Raw genomic sequence first — 24,397 nt, 5'->3', positions numbered from 1 at the left:
TACCTTTTTTACACTAATCAACTTGTAAAACCGTCAAGACCGGTTTATTTCTCCTACCGAGTCAAATTCTTATAGGAGCTATGGGCGCATGTGCGGGAAACTAGCAGACCGTCTTCTACGTCTGCTCAGGGTTGTTTTTGCCTCACGTGATCATTTCAGCTGTGAGTGATTGATTCCTGTTTGTGCACTATTTAACCGGGTTGCGGGTCCCGTTCCAGTCTACCTCCGGTCGCCGGCTCTATACCGCACGGAGTACCGACGGAGAGGTGAGCTGGGAGGGTATCCGGTTTTTGCCTGATTTGCCTGTTTACCCTCGTGTCACTTTGACTTAGACATAAAATTGCTTTAACACTCGTTTGACTTTAGCAATACTAGTGCTCTTCACCGAGCCAGGATTTCAGGGGAACTGATTTAATCTGAATATGGACATCACGCTTTCCCTATTCTAACCATTATGGGGCAAGTTTTCTTGCAAGGACCGTCTATGCTTTTGGTGGTCTTGGCATCCTGACCCTGGTGGTTTATATTTGAAGATCTGATGTTAAACAAACATCTCATGCATTGTATATTTTTACACAAGAAGCTAGACTTGAATACCTTTGGGATCTAGGTTCTTTATGATGGCAGCCCTTTATTCATCATGGGCGTTTACAGTAATTGTGTTTTTATTTTATTTTGAATATAACGTATGGTCATATCATTTTTATCAATAAGACTCTTTTACATTTACAAGTTCCCTGTTGCATTCTTAGTCCTATAATTTAGTATACATACCTCCATGATTTTCTAGAGATTTCCCCCATAGGCAGAGGAAGGACATGTTTTGTTAATTACAATTTACACCGTTCCCTTGTAGAGCGGTGCCCCCTTCCCGAGCGGCTGCCAGGCTGAGGTGGGATTGAATACCCAGCATATGCGGGTAAGATATTTAAAACTGTTTTCTATTCAGTGAGTCACATGGCACACCGTTTTTTATGTATTAGTATCTTCTTGATTTAATCAGTTTTCTTTGCATTTTAGGTATACTCCTCTTCCATCCAAATGATAGACTGAGGAGTGAGTTTATACACTGACGAATTATACTCAGTGTCCTTTTTTTGTTGCACTGGTTCTCACTTTGTTCGCAGCAGCACCTGGTAGAGGTCCTGATGAAAGCCTGACCCACGCATGGGCAGTATGGCTGAAACATGTCGACCCAATTTTTTCACTGTCACCAGAGCGGTTTTAAATCCATACCGCTGGTGCTCTGGTTTTAATCCTGGCAAAGGGTGTATATGAATAAATGCTCAATTGTACAACCCTTATCCAGTTTTATTCAACACTTTTTCACTTATATATTTTTTGGCGCTGCGCCTTCACTCATACTCTTGTTTTTCACATGAGGATTTAGGATATCCTATTTGATATTCAAAACATCCCTGAGCTCCTCTCTCTAGTTGAGAGGGTTGTAGCCCTCCAAGGAACTAGGTTATCCTTGGAGAGGAGAATCCCCATGATGAAGCATGTCACCTTCGTAGTGAGTACGGGATTTTGTCCTAAAAAGGGAAATGCCCTTTGACGTTCTTAGGTGTGCATTTTGTGATTCTGTCTGAATAGATTATACTCCCATCTTTTTGTAGCTTTGAGCACATATTTTCTTAGCTATTTGTTTAGACCCATGGATTTCGTACTGTTTGTTGGACTCATCACCAGCCACCTGGACTATGGCAATGCCCTCTTTGTAGGGATCAACACCCAACTCCAAAACAGTTTCCAGAATATACAGAACGCGGTTGTTAGGATCGTCCCGACCTCCCGAGTTGGACCCACATGACAACCCTCACCTCACAGCACTGCACTGGCTCCCTGACAGTAAATGCTGCCCTTTCAAAATTCTCACCCACACTTACAAAGCCCTCCACAACGAGGGACCAGCCTACCTCAACCAGAGTGAACGTCCACCATCCAAGACAGCTTACTTCTTCCTCCCTCCACCTCGCCCACTCCCCTCAAATCATCAGAAGCGGCAGACACTCCATCTCCCACCTTACCCCCAATCTCTGGAACAACCTCCCCCTACCTCTTCGATCAACACCAAAACTAATAGAGTTCAGAAAGAGAATGAAAATCTGGCTCTTCAAGAAATAGCTTGGAGCAGCAGAAGGTATCCCCCCAGAGCCTGTAAACCCTCATGAGTGATAAGTAACGCTCCATAAATCCCGTTTGATTTGATGGAGGACTGATTAATCAATGGAGGACTACATTTAGGTTCTATACTGGTGCAGGAGGAATCTTTGGAGGTAATACCCTCTGTAGATCCTCCATGAAGGCCTTACTGACTGGTATTTTAAACAGTGAAGAGTGTTGTCTGTTTTGAAGGGATGCTGCAACTGCACTTAAGTGTATGCAAACAGAAGTGCAGGTAAGGCCTGCCTTGTATAAGTGTATGAGGTCAGAAGCAATCTCCTGTACAGAACGTTTAAAGGACTCTAACTGGAGGTGCAGTAAGTCATGAATCTTTGCCAGTTAACAGTGTAAATGTCTCAAGTAGAGTAGACGTTCAAGCTTGCTGCAAGATAACCATGAATTCCCTTGGAAGACTGAGGTAACCAAACTCTAGGAGCTCAGGTGTCAGATTGCGAGGTTCAGTTGTGTGAGAGCTGGGTGTCTGAGCTGACCCTGATTGTGAATGAGATAGTTCGGCCTGTGTGGGAGGTTCTTGTGAGGAACCACAGCTGTCTCACCAAGATGGAACCATGAAGATGAAGGTTACGGATACCTGCCCCATCTTCCTCAAGATGAGTGGTGGATAAGCACAGGCAAATATCCTGGTCCAGTTCATCCAAAGTGCATTGACCATGGAGTATGAGTGCTGCTACCTGAAAGGACGTTTGGGCATTTTGTGTTTTCAGGAACGGTGAGCAGATCTAATGTTGTAGTCCCGTACCTTTGAAAGTACTTGTGAAGGACTTGAGTGTGGAGTTCCCACATGTGGACTTGTTGATGCATTCTTGTGAGCAGGCCCTCAAAGTCGTTCTCAATTCGTCAAGTGCTCTGCCAACAGGTGAATATTGTTGCACGTTGCCTGGTGCTAAATCTTCTGAGCTCGTGCAGAGAGCTGGTGGGAGTGAGTGCTGCCCTGCTTATGGAGACATACAACAAAGATGTCATATTGTCTGTCTTTATTAATACTGCAATAAGTGGCAGAACGCTTGCAAGGCTAGTCGGATGGTTTGAAGCTGCAGGTGGTTTATATGGTGTCCCTCATGCTCAAGGATTCAGGTACCTTGGACAATAATCTCACTGAGGTGAGTGCTACACCCTGTGAGACATGCATCGGTGGTGATGGTCACCTGAAGAAGTAAGTATAGAAAAGGTTTTTCCAGAAACAGATTCTTGATATTCCACCAAACCAGTGAGTGCTGACCCCTTGTTGGTATTAACACTAAATCCTCCCGAACCCCTTTCGTTTGTGCCCACTGCCTTGAAAGGGAGTTTTGTAGAGGGAGTATGAGTAACCTGGTAAAAAAAAAATGGTAAGAGTACAGCCATCATCCCCAACAGGTTTATGACAGTTCAAACATTATTAGGACATTGTGTCTGAAAAGTAATCGGAAGCAGCTGTTGGAATGCCTTCATCCTCTGTTTTTTGGGGTATTCTTTGCCTGTTACTGCATTTAAAACTGAACTAAGGAAGGGGCAAAACTGCTGCGGTTTTTCAAAGCCTTTGTGCCAAAGTGGTATGGAGGCATGGTGCGGTTGGGTGCCACTCGATTTGATGTTCACAGGCATCGATCCAGCCACTCGAGTCTAGGGCGTCTCGACGAGTAGAACCCAAAGATTTGGGTAATTTCTGGCTTGACTCAGGGCTCGATCCCACAGGAACATCTGCCTCTGTGGATGTGCATTTTGGAGCCTGGGACTGACCTTGAAGTGCTGTAGAAGCATGCTTTGCTGACTTGGTCTTTGGCCCGGAGGCTGGCATGTGTTGCACCACTGGTTTGAGGATTCCCTACTTCTTCCTTGATGTCGGATGTCTCAGAGAAAACAATTCTTGGACTCTCCTATGCCTGACCCGACAGAATGCTGTAGGGCCTGGCTTCCTCTTCCTCTGCACTAGCATATTTTCACCTCCAACAATTTAGACATCTCCAACAAGGCCTGTCTTTGCATCCTGTGATGGGCCCACCCTACCTTTCTCTACAAGATATTAAGGTTTTCTTTCAGTGGAAGGCAAGGCTGGTTTCGCAGCAAGTCTCAATGTGCTTTGGGGAGAGGCAGGGGTCACCAGACCTCGTGATGATCACGCCAGGGGCATTTCGTATTACAACTAACGCAGGGCTGGAAGGATTTATGTTCCATACCCTTGAACTAGATGCATTCTCCAAGAAGTATCAGCAGAGACTCTATAGTAATGGACAATAGTGGCTTTAGGCATGAGTGCCTCAAGATGCAGCAGTCGCCGACCCACAAATCTTAAGTCCTGGCATCCTTGATAGATAGTTTCTTTATCATGTTACAGTTATTTTTATTGCAGACGCACACAGAACTGCTAGATCAGAGAAGAAGAACCGATGTGTTACTGTGTTGATTCCGAAGCAGCGTTCCTGAACATCTGAGCCCGATGTCAGAAGAAAACAATAGGAGGTGGAGCCAGTGTGCTGATGCATTTTGGGCCAAGAGTGGAGTCACAACAGGTCTTGTGACTCAAACTTCTTCAAAGAAAAACAAGTTGCAAACATCCAAGCCCAACACTAGAATAGCAGGAGTATGCAGAGCATGCGTATGTACAGCCAGTCATGATACAACCATATTTACTCTATATTTATGTATTATAATTATAATCCCCCCAAAAAAGCAACATTTTATTTTGCTTTGTGCTTTGCATGCTGGAAATTTTGTTCCCTAAGTATAATGTTAAACTAGTGATGTGACGCTGCTTTAATAGTCAATCAGGCTCCATGGCTATGTATTGACACTCAAAAAGCAAATAGATATGATAAAACCCCACTAGAATTCACAACAAATAGAAAATGAAAACAGGAAAACTTAATTCTTTGGCTCTTATTTTGTGTCCTCTTCAGAGGTATTTTTTATACATATTTAAGTGCCCTCTGGTACCAGGCATTCAGAGTCAGCAATAAGTCTCCTAAACGCAGAATACAGTTTCAGACAAATGGCAATTCTAAAAAAAAAATCATAAATGCAATTCTTTTATCAAGCCTCAGCTTGCCCGTTTCTGAAAATTCAGAAACTTCGACCTTTAAGCTAATATAGGTCTGCCACTCTGGGCTTTTACATTGGGTAAACACTACAGCAAATAGAAATGATTGTGCCAAGGGAAGAACAACCCTTGTTAGGGAATCTAGGTTACAAATGACCTCCTACAAGTCATTGTGAAGCAAGAGACAGAGATCTGAACACGACCTGTGCTTCTCACACACCTTCTGGCTTAAGAAACACTGCACAAAAAGGCGGTACTGATTAATCCAATTTAAGATTAATTCAATGAAAAAGCACAACTTGTGACATCATTTGCTAGATGATCCCTAGCACCAGCCAAGGCAGTGGATATTTTCCTCAGATTCTTGTAAACTGACTTGTTGGTCAGCATTTTCTTTTCGGCCACCTGTACACTGAACACTGTGAAAGAGCTGAAAGCCGGGAAAGAACATTGAGACTGAAAGTAAATGTTCAGTCCATTCCCCTAAGGATCTTTCAACTTGTGCTTATAATAATAACAACTTGGATTTAGATAATGTTTCAGACTACAATTCTGCCCCAAGTGTTGTACCTAACAGGCTTTTCTATGAACTAATCTATCACTACTTAATTCACCAACCTCAGAAGGTTGCAATCCTGAGTGAGGTTGCTGGAATGCAGACTTGGGACTTGGGACTTGTACATCCGATTAAAGGGCATTCAAATCAAACACAGAACTGCAAGCCATGAAAACATGTCCAATCACTTAACATGTAAGAAAACGTCTTGGGTGAGATGGTCAGCGTGTAATGGTTGACATTTTGGCACACGCGTTTTTGGTGTATATGTGCCTGGCTGTCAAAAGCTCCGTTTTTGCTGTGAAATATACTATAAGGCAGCAATAGAAAACATGTTTTAATACCAAAAAAAGAATTATACAACTTTTAGCGTTATGGATACTCACTCTGTGTAGCTGTCGTGAAAGAGGCTTGAATGCTCCAGAAGGACCAGCCGCTTTGCCTCTTTTGAGCCATGTAGGAAGTTGGTCAGTGATGTGCTGTGCTGGCCAATCAGATAACAAAGTTTACTAAACTTGCTAGCCATATCCTGTAGCAGATGGACGGAAGAGGCACTGCCAAGGTTATCTAGATGACAATAAAGAAGGCACATAGTCAATACTTGAACAAACTACAGAAGAAAAATATGATTAAATAAATGAATCAGACTTTAATCGAAACTTAACTATTAAAACCCAATTGACTGATGTAGCTCGACAGTTAAACACGCATTTTCCGGTGATGCTGTACCCAATTCACATTACTGGCCTTTTCTACAGTGAAACTGTAGCATCAAAAACTCAAAATGGTCAATGATACCAGCAGGGTGAACTACTTAAATCATTGACGTCATCTATAATGTTTGTTATTATTTAAATATAATCTTATCTATATCAGGGTTAGTCACAGTGTGAGTTGTGTTACACCTTGGGGTCACAGAAAGAATCAATTATTATATACTGAAACTTACACTGATTATATGGATAGTGAAATCAATTTTTTTGTTACATATTTTATCTAGACAAATATTTCATAAAGCAATTTTAAAGCTACATGAAGTAGACACAATAGAAAATAAATTTCAGGTAGGATTATCTGCAACCTCTTCGTTTTGCTTATCACTTAAGAAAAAAATGAAATCAACCACAATGAACAGCGTACGTAGACTCAAATAACCACCATGCAGCACTCACATCTTCATCGGATCCCAGCAAAAGATCAGATCGCTCAATGTATATATTTTAAAATGTTCTTTGAGTTAGCTCACAATCAATATTACTGTGGGGAAACAAGGTGAAATCATAAACCTGTTTCAGGAATCTACAGGGATCTAGAATATTGAATTTCCTCAACAATATGACCAATATTACATTTTTAAAATATGTTTTATGATCAGCAGACTTCTAAATGCTCTACGAGATGAATTAGGGTTTCTTTTGTTTCAGGTCTTAACTCAAAGAGTTTAAAAAGTCTCCTTAGACGACTTTTAGGGAAAAGTATTTTGCAATTTCTGAGTTCTCATGGACTACCCTGAGCTGCCTACATTTCTCTCTTTCTCTTTCATTGCTCCCTCTTTAGCCTTTCGCCCTTTCTTTTTTACCATGTATACCCTGCTCTGTTTCCAACCTATAAGACAGTCCTGCTTTCATTTTGTAGTCCCGTAGGTTTTGGTCACGCTTTCTCACAACCATGAAATGCTTTTTCAATAAATAAATATACTTGAGGGCTAGAGATGAATCACACTTTAGAGTAGCATAACAAATCCATGGGCATACGAAGCATTTAAGAAGGAAAAATAGATCTTGCATGTGAAAGAAAACAGTATGATGTGTCCAACTTTGGGTACAAGTAGAGTGGGGAGGAGGCAGTGTATCTGCAAGCCACCATTGGCATGTTAGCTATATTTATTCAGAATGACACACTGAAGGAGCTCCAAATTGGTGCCAGATGCAGCTACAGTGTGAGGCAGTGAAGAAGAGGAGCAAATCAATAGGACAGAGGGAGTCCCACTCCAGAAAAAGAGAGATACAGCTGGTGTGATAGGTGGCTATCTACCTTCCACAGTCAGGGGAAAAGGTGCAGCACAAGAAGCAGTAGGCAAAACAAGCCAACTGTTAAGCAGCACTGCATGAGCTTATGCAGACCTGCAGCTGTTAATATGTTAAGAAGGACCTGCAGTGGGCAGACAGCCTCATCAGCACGCACGGACATGCACTGATTAATCCCCATGAAAGGTGTGTACAAATATTACCATTCCACCACTGTGACATACACAAATACCAATTTTGGTAATATGAGAGAGTTTTTACTAATTAGAAATAACTGATAATTTAGATGTGGTTCAGTTAGCCTGACTAGGCCTCAGTTTGCTTGCATTTACATCTGTTCGCATCAGTAGAATAACAGTGCACATTTCTTTCATGTGAGCAAAGCATATCTCTCTCTCTCTCTCTCTCTGTGTATGCCTGTGTGTTTTTCCATTTCATTCAGTACTTTCATTGCAAAAATAGTACTGAAATTAATGTAATGTTTGTGATTAGTTCGAGCAAGCAGTATTCAGGATGTTTCTATATTCTGTAACTTTCCAAGGTTTCCTGTCAGTGTCTTGTCAATGCGTTATTCATTAGCTGAATTGACTAGCTGGGTTACATACATTTGTCAGATTCTTGCTTTTATTTTCTGTGCACGAACTCAACTAAATACGTCCATGTGTTTTTTTTTAAATATTTCTGAAAATCATTTAGTTCAGCAGCAAATTATGATCCCTGTCTGTTGAACTTGTTTAATAACAATGAACTAGCTTCCTTGGAGTAGAATGAAAAGTATTGATTTACAAGGTTGAGACAATTTTTATGAATGTGCAGAAGAAACGCAATGTTTCATTTCACGTTTATTCCTCTCAGTAGTTACATCATATATTAGTTAAATCAATCATATTCATAAGGAGGTAGGCAATGTCCTCAGTGATTACAAATCACCAATTGGATTAGTTGCTATGCAAAAGTATCATGAGTACATCCCAATTGTGTAATGTTATGCTATATAATTGATGTGTTTCTACTGTCTGAAAACATTATAAAAACTGCTGTACTTTGCAGTTGTTACATGTTATCCCTAGGTTTTCTCAGAAGGCGTATTATGCCCTAATCTGTTTATTTGCTTAATACTTTGCTTCAATTTCCTTCAGAGGCTGACTTTATGTTAATCATCCTGCAGAGTACTATTTTTACTATTTTGTTCGAGCTGATTCATGATTGACTAAAAAATTACATTTTGCTTTCTGTAATAGCTATATTTTTTAATAAACCCATGAACGTTTCACCTGAAATTCGACTTCGACTAAGTCTTACGAAGACTTACATGGTCATAAAAAAACTCAGACAATCCTGTCTTATGCATCAACCCTGTTAATTAGTTAATTCAAGTATCAAAAGATTTTTAGCGATGAATGTGGGCAATAGGAAAATTCAATAAGCTAATTAACCCGAATAAATGAAACACTTTGACTAGCAGAAAGTTCGAGGGTTTTGGAGATGCTTGAATTATTGCCAGAGTACTCATGCCTGACATGTAATGAGTGGATTTGCTGAATATTAACAGGGTTTTAGAATAGCGTGAGATTACATGCGATGTGTTATATGTCATCGATTAGGTGATTATGTTGTGTTATATTTGCACGGATTAAGTGAAATCTCTGACAATTTGAAATAAATGTATTGTGGGTCATTGTAATGTTTTGTGGGTTCATATTTTATTGTGAATACGATTTTGTGAGATTTATGTAAAGGTATTGGATTGATGAAGGACTCAAGTTAGATATAAAGTTGACTTCTGAATAGGGAGTGGCGCCAAATTAATTATATGTGAATGTATATAAGATCCTTAATAGTCTGGCTGTGAATGAATTCTAATTCGGAATTGTAGCATTTTTTTTCTGAGTAAGGATATAATACAAGAATTCTAGATTGGGTTTGGATCACTGGTTGAGAAACCTATTTCAGTGTATACCTAGGTAGCATCGCGGGGCACTAGATCCCTTTCAGTGACGAGAGTGATTCCCTACCCATGTTCCGGAGGGCAGATAAAGTTTATTTAGTTTGATTTGTTGACATTGTGTTTAAGGTTTTTGTGCTGCTGCCGAAACAGTGCCTGCCGACAGACAGGGGGTTAGGGGCACCCAACTTTGAGCGATACTGCCTTGCTGCTTAATAGCAGTGGGTGTCGCGGTGGCTCGCTAAACGGCCGGGATAACACTGTGGACTCTGTACTGCCTACGATACCTTTTTCATCCCCTCACTGGAGCTGTCATCTCATCCATGCATCTTTTAGCCATAGCCCTCTGCTTCTTTTGCCGTTGACTACACCTCACCAACTACTCCATACCATACGCCCCTTTACCCCCACTGCTGGGAACACCCAAGGAGCATGTCACGTAGACGGCAGACACCCATTGGCACGAAGTGGGCCTCCATACTTTGGGTGAACTTTTCTCGGATATTGTGATTGTCCCGTTCGCTGATCTGAGCGACCAAACTGGTCTCCCCTCAGGACAGTTCTTCACTATCACAGTATACACACCCTACGAGCATGATGGAGGTCGCTACAACCCGAACCGAGCAGGCATTTGGTGCTCCAAAATATACACCTACTAGGCATGGGACGCCACTTGATCACGTGGTTCACTAACGTGCTCCCTGAGCACACCTGCCCATCCCTTCTGGCACTCCGTAATCAGTGGAGTGAGGACCTGGACAGGGCTTTTAGCGATGAAGAATGAGCCTGGATCCTGGCTTTCCCTGCCACTGTCTCCCGGAACGCACGTTTCAAATTAATATAATTCCATATCCTGCATAGGGCGTATCTTACCCCTGGCACAGGCCTATCAATTCATCCATCGTACGGAAGCATCCTGTTCCCACTAACTGCAGAAGGACGCAGACTTTGCACATAAGCTTTGGTCCATCCCCATGCTGGCTGATTTCTGGTTGTTTGTTACTAACTGCCTTTTGTGTGCCACAGGGGTTTCCTCACTACACACTTGGGGCGCATGCTCATTTTGCTTGTTTCCACGCCCTAAAAAAAATAGGAGAGTTAATAGATTCACAGACCTGGCGTGCCTCCTAGCTAAACGAGGGATGCTGCGTGCCTAGAAGTCATGAGCTGCTCCCTGACCACTTGCTTGTGTTTGCTTCGTGGAGGTTTGGGTGACAGCGGATGCTACCGCCCTGTAGTATGAGGGGCTGCAGAGTCTCTGAAAATTCCCGCTATTACATCAGTGGTCCGCCCAGCTCAACACTTTCAGATCTGGAGTGCCCACCCCTGGCCCTCCCACACCTGCCTAGCTATTGGCTCCCCTGGACCTGGAACTTGCCTCCCCTGCTGGAGACCCAGACTTGATCCTGTTGTGTAGTTCCTATAAATCTATATAGGATCTGCAAGTTTAGACAAAATAAACCGTGGGATTGGTGTCCAGACTGATACCAGACACCCCTACGGGATATGTTCGCTTGTATACCAGCTAGCTCACAGAGCCACTTTGAACCCCTCCTACCAAGGAGAGAATAGAGTTGTTGGCAACTATCGAACATGACAACTCTGTCCAATCGGGGATCGTTGAAACAGTACAGTACTTTTCGCTCACTTTGCCACAGAGAGATACACAGAATAAACAGTGGGGACGTTTAGTGGGGAGCATTTATTGAACCAATCAATCTAGTGTAAAATAGGTGTGCTGAAACAACCATAAGACAGAAACAGATATAAAGGATTATAAGCACCAACTGAGTAAATGGATGGTAGATTTCTACCATAGTGCTAAAACAATGAATATATGCAGGTAAATAAATACATGACAATAATAATGCGTACTCTTACGATGCAACCCTAACTAGATGTACCTAAGTGTACCTAGCATGTATGTAGGTGTAGAGCCAAGAATCGACCTTGGATAGAGCAAACCCCATTACCTGATGTTAGAGAATGAAGGACCCCATCTTGGTCTCGAGATGGACACGCCGCGGGGGATGTCAGACCACTGTGTGCTGGAGTGTCTGCATGCAGTTACCTCAGAGTCTTGCATCAGTGTGTCAGCATGGAAGTCTTTCTCCTCTGCCTGCCCCAGCAAAGATATTGTGTTTATATACCCGACAGGTACCCTTAGGGGTTCTACCCTGCTGTGTCATGTCGGCCAAGGAATACGGAGGGGATAACCCTTATACATAGTTAATATGCAGAAGATGGTAACCCTGCAGTGATTCTGAGAATGCGTAATAAATGAGGCTAGTTTTCTGGGAAAACTACACAACATTTATGCAGCACCTAACTAGGCAACAGGTCTATACCAAAAACCTGTTATTTATTGCAATGGCAGGGAAAATGTAGGTGTATATTGGGGTACATTACAAAACATAACACCCACTCCTCATCCGAACGGACAATATACTAAAAAGGTAATGTCCTTCTTAATCCATCATAAAACATTGTTAAAATGCTCAGAATAAAACATTTCTAAAAAGTCTTAAAAAAAAAAATGCCCCAAAACTCTATAAATCCTCAATCTATGCTAAAATCCATATACGTCCTTTAAAATATATCCATATATATGGTTTGGGCAAATGAGAACATTTAAAAGCCATGATGCTCAGCAAAACTAAGGGAGAGAGAAAAAATGTTGTTTAAAATTCCAATTTTGGTTGTTTTGGAAAAAAGGCCGAATTCTGCCTAGCACACGGAGAGCCAAATGTTTATGTGTCCTGTGTGGGAGACGCAACATCACTGATGCTTGCCTTCGAAAACGACAGTCCCTGTAACACCTCACAGATCAGGTCAATTGAGCAAAGATGATCTTCTTCAGTTCCCACAGCCGATGCTGAGGAGGCAGTTGAAACATCCAAAGTCTTTAAGCCTGTAGTAGAACCTGTAGTAGAGCTGGTAACCAATCCAAAAGGAGCTGATTCATCCCGTGGTGGCTCTAAGAATGCCAACATCAACATGGGAATACGCTGAGGACAGCGGGTGTCTGTGTACCGGTAACGGGTCCAGCAATGCATCCACGTCCGGTAGCACAACCGATCGAAGTGTTAGACAGAGATCCAACACGCAGTCTTGTCTGCAGAACAAGCAGCGGACAACAGCCAAAACAAAGTCAATCCAGACTGGTGAGAATGATAGGAACCAAGACTCACTTAGTTCCCGAAGTCGAGGTGTGCCCAGATGGAGTACCATCTCCTTGGTGACAGGGATGTGCATTGCGTAGCAGAAAAATTTAAATCAGGATTCCTACTACCAATAGCAGGATTAGCGAAAGTCCTTCAAAAATGCTTCGAAATAGGGAGTGCATAAAAGCTGGAATCACTCTGAAGACTGTTTGAAAGGTGATTAACAGTCCAGAACCTAGGGCCTTAAATAGGTGTACTATACTCTTCGTATCAGACATATTAAATATACGCTGTACCTTTTCTCCAAAATGGAAAGGGCAATTTGTTCATACTAGTGCCTGTATCTCAGCTGAGGACCTTGCAACCTGAAGATCAAAAGTCTCTTGGGCTGAGGTTAAGGGTACAACTTTCTGTAAAAGCGTGGCTTTCATTCGGTTCAGAGTGTCAAACGTATAAAGGAAACATTCAAAGAAAGGCCATAACAGCACCTCCCTGAATGTGTGGGTCGGTGGAAACAATACTTGCATACAACATGTAACCCTGGAACTCACTGTGAGTAGATATGAGATGCCTGGAAGCATCCCAAAATAACCTTGATCATTCAGCATTAAGTAACTCCTGTTTGAGAGCAATTTGAACACTGGATTAATCATAGCAGCTGGTGACCCTTTCAAATGCCAGGACAAGTTTTCAACCAAACTGTTACAAGCCCCATGAAGCATAATATCCTGGCAAATAAGAGATCCACTCAAAGAATTCTCGCAGTCTGTACCGCTGAGAAACACTTCAGTGTTCCCGTTTCTGCATCTAAATCTATACAGTAATTCCCAAGATTCATGGCTGAATTCCCTACCCATTGCTTCATACCTGCCTACCTGGTGGTGGTCTAGGCAATATTGAAACTGGAAAGTTGTTACTGGTAATGTTATATGGCCATGAATTAACCATTCCTTAGACGGTGCCTCTGCCACGGTGAAAGGTAATTGGTCTAATTTTTCAATGCACAGCATTGTATATTTCGCATTCCTTTGTGCCAGTGTGGTCTGCTTTTCAGTCAAATTGTATGTAGAGAACAGAGACATACTGTTGATATATCGCCAGGGCACATAACGAGAGCGCAAGGATTGTAACACCAGCTTAATTACACAATAGAAGTAACTGTGATTGTCCGTGTTGTAAGATGGACAGATCCTGTTCCATTATATCTAAAGCAGAAGATATAATGTTGCCTAGTGAATAAATCCTGGATGTTAGTGTGGTCATGCCATTTTCAACCACAGCCAAAGCCTTTTCTAAGTTAATTCTGTCAATTTCACGTAATCTCTCCGCAGCTTCCTGTTGAGAGATTTTCCAAATTTCATTATAAACGACGTATAGGAAGAGTTTATGACGTGGCTTTCAGGGACCTAACAAAAAATCCCTAAGATTCAGGTCATCTCAGAGTAAGGACAAGTGTTGTTTCACCTGTGACAGTCTCGAGGTTCTCAGCCAATCTAGGCATAACTTCTCAACACTGTATGATATCACCACCGCTGGATAGTCTTGTTATACATAGCGTAAGACAGACCTATGGATACTAAACCCTTCAGTGGTACCCTTGAATCTTGACTGACATCTATTTGTGTCGATAGGCCAAACTAACCTACCCTTCCAATTGGGGTTTGTTGCATTGTATGAAACACCCTGCTTGATGTCATCTACTGTACCTCACCATTTTCTGTATAGTTATGCCAACCCTCAAGTGTGAAAGCGAGGGAATACGAGGCGTGTTCAAGTCCTTGATCTTAGCTAACCCAAGAAAAGGAAGTTTGTTGCACAATGTTGTTCAGGAAAATAATCTGTTGTGGTATGAGGCATGCTCTAAATAGTGCCTCAGTTCCCTGAAGTTGCCATTCCTTAGAACCCCAGACTGATTTTATGTCTACAGTGTCTCTCCTTAAGTCAAAACCCTGTTCAGACAGTTGGAAAATAAAGGATTCAGAGTATATCTGTTTTGTGTAAGTGAGCATACTTTTCTTTGCAGATGTAGGTAATAAGCTTATAATAATACGAGCATGGATCTGATGTATTAAACACAGAAAAATAAGCAAACTTTTGTGCAAACGTTTGTGAACTACCTTTTGGTGGTGTTGGGCAATGTTCCCATTGTTGGTATGTGAAAACATTACGTGGTACCTTTGTTTTATGCAGAAAATGATGACCATAGTGTTGGTAATACATGGTGTCAAAATCAGGCAAATCATCAAACATTTCAATTTTCGTAAATGCTGCAGACAGTTCTAAATCAGACAACATACTATTAACTGTTTCAAAATCCTAATCGTCAGAGTATGTACTGGAGGTGAGGAGGTAATGATATACTTCAAAGAAATTTTAAACACATGTGGTATTTTTAAAAGTTCAGTGGGACCAAATACATCATATGAAACTCTGTCCCAAACTATTCCGTCAGGAACTGGAACTGCTGTAATATTCACAAAGGACAGATCTCTTTGTTTACGATGAGATGACATATGAGGTTTCAGCACCAAGTTCACCTGTGACACTGCGGAGCGTTCTCGGAGATAGTGTCCATTCACGAGCAAGAAAAAGACAGTTACTAAATCTATCCAGAATAGTAGGAACAGTATGCCAGTTGCTATCCAGAGACTATAGCCATGATGAGACTAGTATGTCTTTATCAGAAAAATGTAGAAATCATGAAGTTGGTTTTTGCCGGGAACTGGAGCTGGCGGTAACTCAGGTTCACTTGGATCCAGAGAAAACATGTTGAAATTGATGAAGTAGCCAGATGCAGTTTGATCTATCTTTGGTAGCTCAGCAGGTTTTGTTGAACTTGCAGACGTCTCCTGTAGAGGCATATTGATGTAGATGTCGGTAGTAGGCAAAATTGATATCTGTGTTTCATTTGTGTTCTGTTGCTGTTCAATTGCGATAGGAACGAGTCCCATTGATTGTTAGTAACTCAATTACTTGGTATAGAAGACTCTTCAAATGTTATCAGTCTTTCTGTCTGAACCTCCTGTATGGAAGTGAGAGGATAGCGGCGGCTACCCAGGAGCCCACGCGGCCTGCAATTCAGAATCCGCCACATAGTGTAGTTTAATCAGATCAATGGAAACAAATCTCTTTTCTTTCTTGCTGGCAAGAGGTGGAAGAAGTACTGCTCTTGTTCCTTCGACGGCCAGGACAGGTATAGCCTTTCTGCAGGATGGCTTAAATTCTTTTTTGTCACAATATTTTCTCTAGGCACTCGAGGCGATTGGTGCTTAGAGGTGAGGAACATTGCGGCGGGCTGACGCCGGCTGCGGGAGTTCCGTTCCTGACTGGGGGTGCCCTGTTGTCAGAGGTCGCTTTGAGGTGCTAAAGCGTCATGGAAGCGGTGAGTAATACAGAGAGTTAAGCCACGAAAAAAAAGATATAAAATGTTTACCCCTTATTTCTTTTTTTTTTCAATCGCCGTTTCGGTATTCCCTGTCGGTGAGGTCCGGGGAAGATCAAAGGGGAACAGCTGATGGGCGCGGAGACGCGGACGTGGACGCTGACGTCGGCTAAGGAGAAGGAGGATGGGCTCGGAGCAGGTCTAGGAGCCGGCGTCTATAGCGGACGAGGTGCAAGACTTTGGTGCAGAACCCGTACAGCTGTAGCAAGGTTCAATTTTCGATCCCCGTATTACGCTGCAAACAGACATAGAACACTAGCAACGGACACGAGGTTGGTGCCGGGAGCTTGGGGGAGAGGTGTCTTGTGTTTAGCTGGAACCACAGGTATCAGAAGTGGTAGCGTTTTTGTGATCAGCGGCCCCCATGGACGGCTTAAGGTCACTGTAAGGCCAAGGTGTGAGGGGGACGAGGGGTACGAGAGTGGCAGAGACAGAGGGATGGACTTTGAGAGAGAACAGCCCCATATAGTCCTCGCTGAAAAGCGCCCTGTGGAGCAGGAAACCTATCAGGGAAGAAAAACATAAGAGACTGGGGAGAGAGGAGACAGGGTAGGTAGGAAACAGACTTGTCAAGCTCAAACCGCTCCCCCAGTAGGGAGGAACAGATACCTCCTCCGCTCTCAGCTTGAGAAGGAGCAATTCTTCCCTCCCTCCGGCGGGGGAGGGGGGCTTACTCCCCTAACTCCATGACATAAAAAAAGAGAGGGGAGAGAGAGAAGCAAGACAGGGGAGGTGAAGAAATCCAAAACCTGACTAAATACAGCTAAACCTATTCCCTCATTGAAGTCCTATTTCAAAATAATGGAAAAAATGACTGCCCGCAAGATTCCCCCTAATACCACTCCTACCCCGGTTGCCTGTACAGGTAAAGTGGCTAAGACGGGCAAGCAGGCCTCCCTCCCCATAACCCGTCAGACTTCGGTTATCCTTGATAACAGGTATTCTCCACTGCTATCTGAGCCAGAGACAGTCCTATGTGTGGAGGAATCGGAGTCTATATTAGTAGAAGAGGAGGGTTCAATACGTCGGCTGTCGTCGGAGCAAAACTCTATGCTAGAAGCTGGTTCCGTCTCTGATAATTCACCATCAGTCTCTCAGGAGACCCAAGAGAAGGAAAAGGGAACCAACCAGTCCCAGCTTGAGCTACTCCTCCAGTCTCTACGTGAAGATCTTCTCTCGAAATTATTGCCCAAATTTGAAATCTCGGAGGGCAACCAGAAAGAGATCAACGAGAAGTGTACCAGTTTGGAGAGTGAACTAGACGATATTGGTCTACGGACTGAGGTCTTGGAAGGGGAAGTTGCTGCCCTTGCCCAAGTCTCCCAAGATTAATCAAAAGACATATTGGAGCTAAAAGCACAGAATAGGTCACTTCAAATGGACATGGAAAGATTAGAGATCCATGCTAGGAGGAATAATCTAAAATTCCTAAAAATCCCTGAGGGGGCTGAAAATGGAGATGTAAAATCCTTGGTATGTAGATTACTGAGAGAGGGAGTCTTAAAAGGCAAACCCGATATAGATATAGAGAGCGAAATACAGCGGGCTCACAGGGACCCGTTCAGACAGCACCCCGATAGAAAAGCTCCTAGGAAGATATTGGTAAATTTCCATACCTATGCCATAAAGGAGCTGATATTAGGTAGGGCCCTTGTAGATGACTCTCTGCAGATAGATTCTGCCAAATATCTTATACGCTCCAATGTAGGCAGAGTAACGGCTCAAAGGCAGTGGGAGTTGGGGTCTTGAATGGCAGATCTAAGAAGTCAAGGGGCTCAGGTATTAATGAAATTCCCGGCATCACTGAAGGTGGTTTTGGAGAAACAGAACTTTCACACCTCAGGAGGTTGATACTTTCTTAATCAGTATGAAGGAGACCCAACGTTAGTCTGCTCTTTTTGTCTTATCTGGGGCTCCACCAATCAGTTACCTTAGTTAATTTGTACCTTTTCCCTACTATTTCATCACTAGCCATTGTTAAAAAAAAAAAAACGAAAAGACGAAAAATGAAAAAGTGGAGAAAGTGAGAAAAAAACAGAGATAGTTAGCTTGTTACGATCTCATAGATGAATCATGGATATAAGATAGAATACACATACATGTAGAACACATAGGGTGGTTAGAATACGAAAAGCGAAGAGGGAAAAATAAAGAGGGGAGAAGGGAGAAAGGCAACGGGAAAGAGAGGAGCAAGGAAAGAGAAGGGAAAAGAAGAGAGAAGGGGAAGAAAAAAAAATTAAATAAAGAGCGAGAAAAAAAAAGAAAGAAAAAGAAAAAAAAAGGAGGGGAAAATAAATAGGGGGTAGTAGGTGGCTCAATTAGTATTACGCTTTTTTTTTATTTTCATTTATGACACAGTGGTAGATCCCAAGTCAGGGATAAGGACACCCAAGGGGCGACAAGATCGCCAAGGCTTATAAGGGAGGGTTCCTCAAGGGTGGGTGGTGGGTGCAGAGGGGGGTGGGGACAATAAAGGGAAAAAATATTCCTCATGTAATCATAAAGGCTGAAAAAAACTTGACGCAATTCCTCGTAGAATATAGATCTGGGACATTTTCGAGCTTCCTATTTCAGAACATCCTCCTTTATGACAGGTACAGCTAATAAAATAAAAATTGTAAGCTGGAATGTCAATGGATTAAGGGAAAGAAGGAAACTCTTTAGAATCTGTGAATTCAAGGATAAATCAAAGGCCGATATTTGTCTCCTGGAAGAAACTCATTTGGAGCCACAAGAATGTAAGGCAGCATTCAGGAATCAAAGGTGGATCCAGGACCTCCTCTGCTCCAATCAAAGAGGGCACACCCGGGGAGTGGCAATTCTAGTTCGTGCTAATAGCAGGATTAGGGTAGAGAAGTCTGAGACTGATTGTTACGGTAGATGGCTGACTGCATCCTTACTGGTAGACAGCTCACGATTTACATGCGCAGTTTACTACGGGCCTAATCTAGACTCCCCAGGGGCTCTATTTAGTTTAAAAACGAGCCTCTTAAATTATGGAACACCTATTATTATAAGAGGGGACTTTAACCTGATCTTTAATGAAACTCTGAATCGTACTTCCAGGGCTAAATTTACCCCTCCACGTAAATTGAGCTTAAAAATATTATGAAAGATTTTAACTTGCTTGATATTTGGAGGGTCAGAAATGGCAGCAGTAGAGATTATTCTTTCTATAGTCGCAGATATAGGCATCACTCCAGAATAGACTTTTTTCTTTTAGACCAAACACTACTGTCTGGGGTGGATGCTGTATCTTATATCCCAGCCATACTTTCAGATCATTCTATAGTGGAATTAAAGATAAAGTTTAAGCAAGAAGGTCAATTAAGAAGGTGGACTCTGGATAGATCAATACTCTTAAAAGAGGAAGTGAAAGTGGACCTAGAGGTTGAGGTAGCTGAATTCTTTAGGATAAACAGTGGTACCGCAACAGATCAAATGATATGGGAGGCCTTTAAGGCCTGTATGAGAGGGTATCTAACCTCTTTAATGATCAGAAGGAATAAAGTGAGAAGAGGAGAGGAAGAAGATTGTCTTATCAAAATAAAACAGAAAGAGCAACAGCTGCAGAAGGCCTCGTTAGATCAGCAGGCTAATTTAGCTACCATACAGAATGAGCTTGATTCCTTGACAGCCGAATATCAGGCAAATATTGATAAAATAATCAAAGATAGATGGGATGCAAGTAAATTGCAAAACATTTCCTACGGGGAGAAATGTGGACGACTACTTGCCTGGAAGGTTAGGTCTGATAGGGCCAGAAACCAGATCAAGGGCTTAATTACACGTGACGCAGGGGCTATGTCCCATGACAATGCTTTGATTTCGGGGGGAGGCAAAACGATTCATGCAGGATCTTTATGCAGAAGAAATAGATCTCCCAACTCAAGGCGCAGAAGAATGGTTAAATCTGCTCCAACTACCACAGTTATCCGAGGCAGATAGAGATTACTTAAGCTCAGAAATACAAGAGGGTGAAGTTCACATCCAGATAAAAAAAATGCCAAAAGGGAAGGCAGCTGGTCCAGATGGACTTCCTGTAGAGATATATCAAATCGGTCTAGATAAAGTTGCCCCAGTTCTTACGACTCTGTTTAATAAGATACATATGTCAGGCGAGACAATTCCACAAACTTGGTCAGAAGCCACAGTTACTTTGATTCTGAAACCGGATAAGGACCCCGTAACAATTGAGTCCTATAGGCCAATCTCACTGCTGAACACAGACTATAGGATCTTTGCTGGAGTTCTGGCGGCGAGATTGGCAAAAGTCATAAAATCGATAGTACACGGAGACCAGAGAGGCTTTATTCCAGGCAGGCAGTTAAACGAATTAACCTTTCAGGTTATTGCTGCCATAGACGTGGCTATGGATAAAAAACTTCCTTTGACTATCGTAGCCATTGATGCAGCTAAGGCCTTTGACCAAGTTAATTGGATATATTTATGGTCGGCACTGTCTAGTTTTGGAATCCCAGAAAATTTTATAACCTCAATTAGATCACTCTATTCCTCTCCTAGGGCAAACATTCTAATAAATGGTCTCCTCACAGATTGGGTCCATATCTCACGTGGAACAAGACAGGGGTGTCCTCTTTCCCCACTATTGTTTAATTTATACATTGAACCTTTTATTTGCCAGCTAAGAGCAGACCCTATCATTAAACCCTTTAACATAGCGGATCTCACTCTAAAATGTGCATTATACGCTGATGATCTTTTAATGTTTACTACTGATCCGGAAGAAGCTATTCCCAAGCTATTTGATCAGGCAGAATCCTTTAGGAAAATATCAGGGTATAAGATAAATAAGGAAAAAACTGAGATCATGCAATGGAATCAGGAGGTGGCAGCTCCGGGGGTAAAATCACGTATGAGGTATCTTGGAATACATCTGGTACAGAATATCTTAGAGATACCTAGAGTAAACCTAAATAGAGTTTACAAAGATGTGTGTAGCCTCTTGCAATGCTGGTCAGGCCTCCCGTTGAACATCTTTGTGAGTGAATTTAATTAAGATGATCATTCTACCTAAAATCACCTTTTTATTTAATTCCATTCCTCCAATATTTAGTCCATCTGACATAGCCAAAGTCCAGGGGAAAATAGGTTCTTTTATTTGGAATACAAAGACACCGAGAATTTCCTGGAAGAGAATGAGGAGAAATCTGAAAATGGGAGGGCTAGCCCTACCGGACTTATCTATATATTGCCACTCTTTCCATTTTAAAAACTTCAGACTCTTGGCAGATAAGACGGACGCATCCTCCTTAGGTCTACTGTTCCAGGCACTTCTACATGGTATCCCACAAGGGCAGGAATACTTTTTGTTTAAATATGGTGATCCTAAGTACTACAAAAGGGTGAGATTAAAAATTCTAGGCACGGCCCTGAAAAACTGGATATTTGTTAGGAAAAGATTGGGAATTCCCTACTATGCCCCTAAGGCCCCTATATGGGATTCCCCGGGGACACCAGATTGCCTTAAGGATCAGCTTTCTCGCACCCTTAAATTAGCAGGATTAATACATTGGAGCGATTTGCAAAGGGATTTAGTGCTCTTAGACTGGGAATCCCTTTCGAGCCTGACTGGTGGAACGAACACTCACTAGGTTTAAGTATTATCAGCTCTCAGGATGGTGGGCTACCATATCATGGGATCCTAATATTTACAACCCGAAGTTCGATCTAGTAAGTAGAAAGGGTAGCTGGGAAAAAGAACTATCATTCTGGTATTGGGCCTTGATTGAGGCAGAGGGAGCGACAGATTCCGAATTCCAAAGGCTGTGGGGCAATGTCATAGATCCAGACATTAACAATTTAAAGGAACTCTAGGCGGACTCTTTTACTATGCACCATACAGTGGTTAAGCCTGCCCCTCTTAAAAGAAACCACCTATTCACAATGTACAGAGTGTATATATCACCAAAGAAACTAGCCAAAATCACAAATTTAGAACATTATTGTAGGAGATGCAAATTGTTGGCTGCCGATGATCTGCACATGTTTGTAGAATGTCCAATGTTAAAAAATTATTGGCTTAAAGTACAAGACTTTTTGGCTGAGGTACTAGATACACAATTAGCGATCACAACCAGGATGATTATATTTGGATTAACTATAGACCTCCATCTTAATGATTTGGCGTCCAAATTTATTTTTTATGTTATCATCCTGGCAAGGCGAGAAATATGTAGGGCCTGGAAAAATGAGAATGCTCCTAAGTTCTCAGAGTGTCTGAAACATCTCATATACATAAGTGAATCTGATATGGCCTGTGATAATACACGTTATGATAAGATCTGGGCGGCCCTTGTGGTATGGCGGAACAGATGAGAGTATTCCAATGATTTCACCTGGGCACTGTTGGTTCTTTGTCTCCAAACTGTCAAAGGGTCATGTGGACTGAACGGAATGGAGTGGAATAAGAAAACAGTTGCTACTAGTGGGTTTCTTCCCTCCCATCTCTCCTCAGGTCATAATAACAGAGCCGGAACACCTTGGGAAGAGGGGAGAGGGCGGGATTATCCATCTAGAATGCCCATATTGGTATATGAGGAATAAAAAAAACAAAAAAAACAATATTTTTACCAGATCCCCGATTTTTGGGATCCAGGCAGGTCTTGCCGTTACAGTTTCTACTTCCCCAGTGGCGGTGAGTTTTACTTGGACATTGCATTGTAGTGCTTGGAATTCAATGAGATCCTGTAAAACAGTCAAACATTTATTGATGTCAAATGGTTTTTCATCCGCCACTGTGCTGTCACAATCGAGGTCAGGAACTTGTAAGGGGTGATGCATCCTAGGGAACTTCTTGGCATGTTATTTAATGGCCTCTGGACCCCATATAGGAGATTGATCCAACTATCACCCGAGTCTAATACCCTTGTTGTTAAGGATTGCTTTAAGTCCCGGTTTTTCCTCTCCTCAATCGAATTTCCTTCGGGATGGTACGGAGATGAGTACCACAATGCTATACGACCCTTCCCATGGCTTCCTTGTAAGCCCTAGAGCTAAACGTGAGGCCGCAGTCAGAATGTAATGTGCCAATTGCGTATGTCCCTATGAAGACTTGCAAATCCTTTATAACAGTTCGGGCGTCAGCCGAGCGCTAAGGCCAAAACCACAGGAATCTAGAGCATGAATCAACTGCCACCAAGATGTACTTGTAAGCCCCATCAGATTGTAAGGTGCTGCATGGACACATGCGAGAGGTGTGTCTGAAATTAGTAGTGGTGTTTGTGCTGGATGTGCTACGGTGGAACCCTTCATTTGCTGACAGATGTCACACTTCAGGACAAATGCTTTTGTCTGTTTTGCTAAACCTGGCCACCAATAGCATTGTTTCAGTAGTGAAACTGTCACGGTAATCTCGGCTTGTGCAGAACCAAGACCCTTGTGTGCAGCAAGAATTAAACCATGTTATGAATTACTCTATCCCCACCTCCTGTAATTTGAGCATACAGAATATTTGTTGCATCTAACTTGTAAGAGTACTTGAGTGGAAAACCTTTTCGGTACGGCTAAGCGTTTTTGCGTGAAGCAATAACCGCTACCATTATGGCTCGGCCTATTCTCATGCTAGAACGAGTGATTGCAGCTACGGAAGCAGTTCACACTGTCGCCTTGACGGCTTCATCAGCCAATGAATTCTTTTCAAAGTGAACGCCATTACGTTGATGACTCAGCAAGCTCTTGGCAAGTCTTTTTTCAGCTCTGCCACTTGTTCCCAAAGCCCTTTGTGATTTTATTGTGCAACCTATTGAGTCTTTAAACCCATTCTGACCCCATTAGTGAAGAAAATCATTGTAAGACTGGACACAGTATAATGAATCGCACAATGTCAGTGTGGGGAATTCCCGATCCATATTTATAAGTGCCAATAATAGGGCTTTTAATTCTCCCAGCTGTGCTGTGTAGTCTCCCAGAGACTGCTTCTTCGTACTGCTAGGATGGAACTTGCCTTCCTGCATACATCCTTTTACAACCGCACAAACTGTACTGTATTGTTGTTTACTTCCTACGGCAGGCTGAGCAGAACCGTCAGTGTAAATGAT

At 42.4% G+C, this 24,397-nt stretch overlaps 1 protein-coding gene across 2 annotated transcripts in view; it reads right to left on the bottom strand.

Annotated features, from left to right (window-relative positions):
• The window catches only part of ALS2 (alsin Rho guanine nucleotide exchange factor ALS2), a 1,262,853-nt gene that overhangs the window by 760,040 nt on the left and 478,416 nt on the right, over positions 1 to 24,397 (bottom strand). For both annotated transcript variants that reach the window (XM_085648975.1, XM_085648976.1), the window contains exon 11: positions 6,146 to 6,326. In XM_085648975.1, the coding sequence (XP_085505101.1) occupies positions 6,146 to 6,326 (181 nt within the window). The remainder of the gene's footprint in view (positions 1 to 6,145; positions 6,327 to 24,397) is intronic.

Source organism: Triturus cristatus, chromosome 3_2, assembly GCF_964204655.1.
Source record: "Triturus cristatus chromosome 3_2, aTriCri1.1, whole genome shotgun sequence".
Lineage (NCBI taxonomy): Eukaryota > Metazoa > Chordata > Amphibia > Caudata > Salamandridae > Triturus > Triturus cristatus.
The sequence above is the reverse complement of the archived record's forward strand: the minus strand, read 5'-3'. Positions and strand labels throughout refer to the sequence as shown.